At 38.4% G+C, this 4431-nt stretch overlaps 1 protein-coding gene across 1 annotated transcript in view; it reads right to left on the bottom strand.

The window, feature by feature from the left end:
• Positions 1–1342: 1342 nt before the first annotated feature.
• LOC122092357 (nucleolin-like) overlaps positions 1343–4431 on the bottom strand; it is a 4694-nt gene continuing 1605 nt past the window's right edge. The window contains exon 3 of the mRNA XM_042662670.1: positions 1343–1530. Within this exon, the coding sequence (XP_042518604.1) occupies positions 1343–1530 (188 nt within the window). The remainder of the gene's footprint in view (positions 1531–4431) is intronic.

The raw sequence follows: 4431 nt of genomic DNA, 5'->3' as shown, positions 1-4431 counted from the left end.
TATGTCCATGCATCTCTACTATAACCTCACTGGAACCATTCCTTCCACCATCTCAAAACTCAAGCTTCTCATGGTTGTCCAGTTCACCTGGACTGAACTCTCTGTCCAATCCCTTCTTGCTTCACCCAACTCCCAAACCTTAGTCCTCGATCTCACCTCCAATCAGTTCTCTCCGACTCTCTGGCGTGGAACTGTCTTCAAGGGATGCATCAGATCTTTGGAAGCTTACGCTGACAGAGAGAAGAAGAATGAAATTTCCTTTTAGTTTTTATTTCGCAAATCTTGGTCTGTAATTTTTTTTTTTTCCTTCTTTTTTTTAATGAAATAGCACAATGAGTAAAAATTCCTATGCATTTTCCATTTGCAGGTGCGTTACTTTCTCTCTCTCTCTCTCTCTCTCTCTCTCTCTCTCTCTCTCTCTCTCTCTCTCTCTCTCTCTCTCTCTCTCTCTTTCATATTATCTTCAATCCCAGGTATTGGTTAGTTTTTAGTTTAGGTTTTTTTAGCGGTTCTCTGCTATAACCATGGTTTCGATCGTTTGAGAATCATATATGGTCAAAGCAAAGATTAGAGAACTCATTTGTTACGCTATTGCAGTACGTTTTCTTTTCATGGATTCCATCACCTGGAAGTAGATAGAGTTTGGACTTTTGTTCAAGAGTCTAGACTGAGTATTGTCTAATTAATATTCCATTCTACCAAAAGCACAATTATAAGAAAACCTAAATAAGCCCGGCTGAAACCGGATATGCCCATGTATGCCCATATATGTCTATGCATCTCTACTATAACCTCATGCACCTCTTTAGTGTTTTTTTTTTTTTTCCGGGGGTGGTGGGGTAAGATCTATTTGGTATTCTTAAATTTTCAATTTCTGATTTTGACACTTGACAAATTAATATTGGTTTGGAATTTGACATGTAAACAAGAGGTATTGGGATCCACCAGTCCACCAAGTTTTTTCCCCATCTGATATTCTCTCATATGTAGGCATTATAAAAACCCTATCAATTCAATTAGTTCAATTAACATTAGCTCGGTTATGAATCTATAATCGACCAATCAAATATAAAAGTGACCATACTTTGCCTGTGAGATTAACTAAACAATGTGATAACTATACGACTCTTCAAAATTGTGATGATATATAATCCTGCGTTAGTCCATGTGCATCGGTGAAAGTTCTTAATTTTTTTATGGGGGAAAAGAATTCTCCCTGGTTCCGCAGCCCCTATCCCACACAAGAAGGCGGCGAAATGATGCCATTCATCCTCACTTCCATTTTCAACTTTCAAATTTTTACCTTTCTCCCCTTGTCTTCGTCAACCATTATTCCTTTACCCTAAGCATCAATCATAGATTTTCCGTTGAAATGCTCACCGTCTTCGTCGTAGTCGTCACCTTCATCGTTTTCATCGTCTTCTTCTGACTCACCCTTGCCGGATTTCTCCTCAATGAGTGGGGGATCATTACCAGAAACCTCAGGTTTTATTTTCTTTCGATCTTCACCCTCGTCGAATAATTCAAGATCTGATTTTCATTTCAAAGGAGCTCCTTCTAGAGTTTCATTCCTAGGTTCTTCCCTGCTGCTGACTCTTTTTTTTAAACGTTTTAACTCTAAAAATTGATAATCCATAGGAGAGATATACAAAGGTTGGGAGCTAGGAATTTTCTAAGAGAGAAAGGATTCCTGAAATAAACTATGACCAGCAACAACTTCCAGTAGCATTGGTCACAATAATGAAACCAAACAGTACATACCAGACACAAATAATCATCAAGAGAGCTATTAATTTCCAGAAATCAGACCACTTCATCGCATCCTTCATGAATTGAATCTTCTTTCATCACTTCACAAAGAGCAATCCATAGCCCCTGCAACTTGAATTCCTCAAACAGAGTCTCTTTTCGAGAGTCAGATCTTCCCACAAGGAAACCCTGAATTCGATTAATCCTCGTTTACGATTTTTGATCTATGGCCAACCGGCTCTGGTGATCAACGATAAGAATTGCATGGAAGAGAGGAATTTTCCTCTCTCCGGATTCCGGAAGAGTCGATCCTTTTCCACAAGCGATGACCTGGGGAATTGCAGACGATTTTTTTCCTCAGGTGAATACTTTCCATTTGCACAGATTTTTTTTTTTTCTTTCTGCTTATTGCGTTGTTCCTTTCATAAAATTAGTGTATGGATTTTTTTATTCATTTTTTCTTTTTAAATGTGAGACAATGTTATTTCATGTTCTTGTGAACATGATTTTTGCGCGTAGGTATCAGATAGGGTATCAATAATCTAGGAAACCAATATAATGATATTGATTGGCACAGATCGGCTTGGATTGGGCTGGTCTGCCTTTGGTTTTTCTAATTATTATAGGGTAATTTACAGTGCCACCCCCTAGAGAATGCCACAATTAGAGAGACAACCCCTGCATAATACCAAATTATACTCAGACCCCCTGTCGTCAGTTATTGTTACGGAATATACTTTAAATGCTGACATCAGCAGATATATTTTTTTATAAATACTAAAATACCGTTCTAAAGGTGATGTACCTAATATATCCTCTAGTAGTGTAATACTTGTCCTCCTCCTTCGGCAAAAATGACTTTCTATTTTCGCTTGCAGTAGATGGTAGCGCTACCGGTCCGAGTTCCTGAAATCAAACAGAACCAGAAAAATCAGTCTTCCTTCCCATTCGCCTTCGATTTAAAATGTTTGCAACCCAATTTGCTTGAAGTTGTTATTTTGAAGGATACCTGTTAATGGGATTGGGTTGCGAAGGAGGGAGAGAAGCTTCTTTCTCCCCTCGGACGACACACCGATCAGCTCAAGACGAAAGATGAACAACTTTACCCTTTGAAAGATGTTGTCTTCGTGTGGCGAAGAAGCTTCTAGATTTCACCATTTCCCATGGAATACCATAGCCAGACTGGATTTTAAATCTCTTCTCTATTTCTTAAACCCATTTCAATCTCTGTATTTTGTCCATTATGTTAATCTCTACCTATAAAGTCTCCAACATGTCTTATTCCTTAATTGTTTCCTCCAAACCCAATAATAAGAAAACTTTCAACCACTCCCCATACAACATCCCAACCATTCCTTTTCCACAAATTAAGTCTCATTATGTTCTCTGAAAGTCTCCTCGGTTCACAATCCCTCCCCCATGGATGATATGGCTATACACAAGCGGGATTAGTCAAGCATTAATAGAGTATTTTCCTGGGCACAAACAGAAACCCTTGGAGAATGAGCAGTGGCGGGAGACGGGTGAGGGACAAACGGGAAAGGCAGTGCCGATCGAGCCGTATCCTTGCAACTTTCGGAAAAGGAGTTCTCTCCTTCTTTGAGAATTTTTTTTTTTTTAATGACCATGGGAATAGGATTTAGGGTCATGTGTTTTACTCAAAAGGGTAAAAAAGTCATTTCAAATCCTCACCTAACAGTGACTGACGGTAGGGGGTCCGAGTCTAATTTGGTGAAAGAGAGGGGGTGTCCCTCTAATATTGGCATTCTCCAGGGGATGGCATTGTAAATTACCCATTATTATATTACCCTTGGTCTGTAACATTCCATCAATATGAAATCGGCATAATATTAGATCGACAGGTAGTGAGTAGCAACATTGTACGGATAATAGAATACCCATACCTCATGCTCATGATAATTTCTATGTGATAACATCTTATATTTTGTGAGCTTTTGCGAGTGGGAGAGCGACATGATGGTTTCGATTGTGTTAAGGGGGTGGTGTGGATTCATCATGTATTAACTTTAGAAAAAAAAATTGATTGTTATCTAGGTTACAGCAAAGTAACTGAAACTCCTGTTAATAATAATAATAAAAATGCTAAATTGTAGGAGTATATGCATACAAATAAATTGACAGAATGCATTTTCGTAAATAACCATAGATTAAACCCCATAAAATTTGAACTATTGAAAAGCTTTTCCTTATTTTACACGAGACTATCTATAACAGGTTATCCTTAGTAAATGGAATCCAACTTTTCTTCACTCTCTCTTGAACTTATCGCAGAAAAAAATCCCCGATTTTGGTAGCTCGAATATCTTATCAATCGACTAAAATCTTTCTCTTTGTGTTTTCTTCTTCACAATCGCAATAGAAGCACAAATGTAAATAATGAGAGACAAAGTTGTAAGATTTATTATGCCCGAGAGAGAGAGAGAGAGAGAGAGAGAGAGAGAGAGAGAGTCCTTGAAGCCCTGGATATGTGAGCGTCAGGTTTCTTCTTCTTTTTTGAAGACACCCAAGCGGCCAAGCTCTCCATTCGATAGGCTCTTGTCAATTGTCTGTTGCTAAACAATTGCTATTTGGAACTGCAATCAATATGTCTGTTTGATGTTACAACCATTGGATCAAAGGCCACCACTCTGGTTGTGCATAAATGACAATCTTGATCCCTAC

Source organism: Macadamia integrifolia, chromosome 10, assembly GCF_013358625.1.
Source record: "Macadamia integrifolia cultivar HAES 741 chromosome 10, SCU_Mint_v3, whole genome shotgun sequence".
NCBI lineage: Eukaryota > Viridiplantae > Streptophyta > Magnoliopsida > Proteales > Proteaceae > Macadamia > Macadamia integrifolia.
Note: the sequence above shows the minus strand (reverse complement) of the source record. Positions and strands in the feature narration are given on the sequence as shown.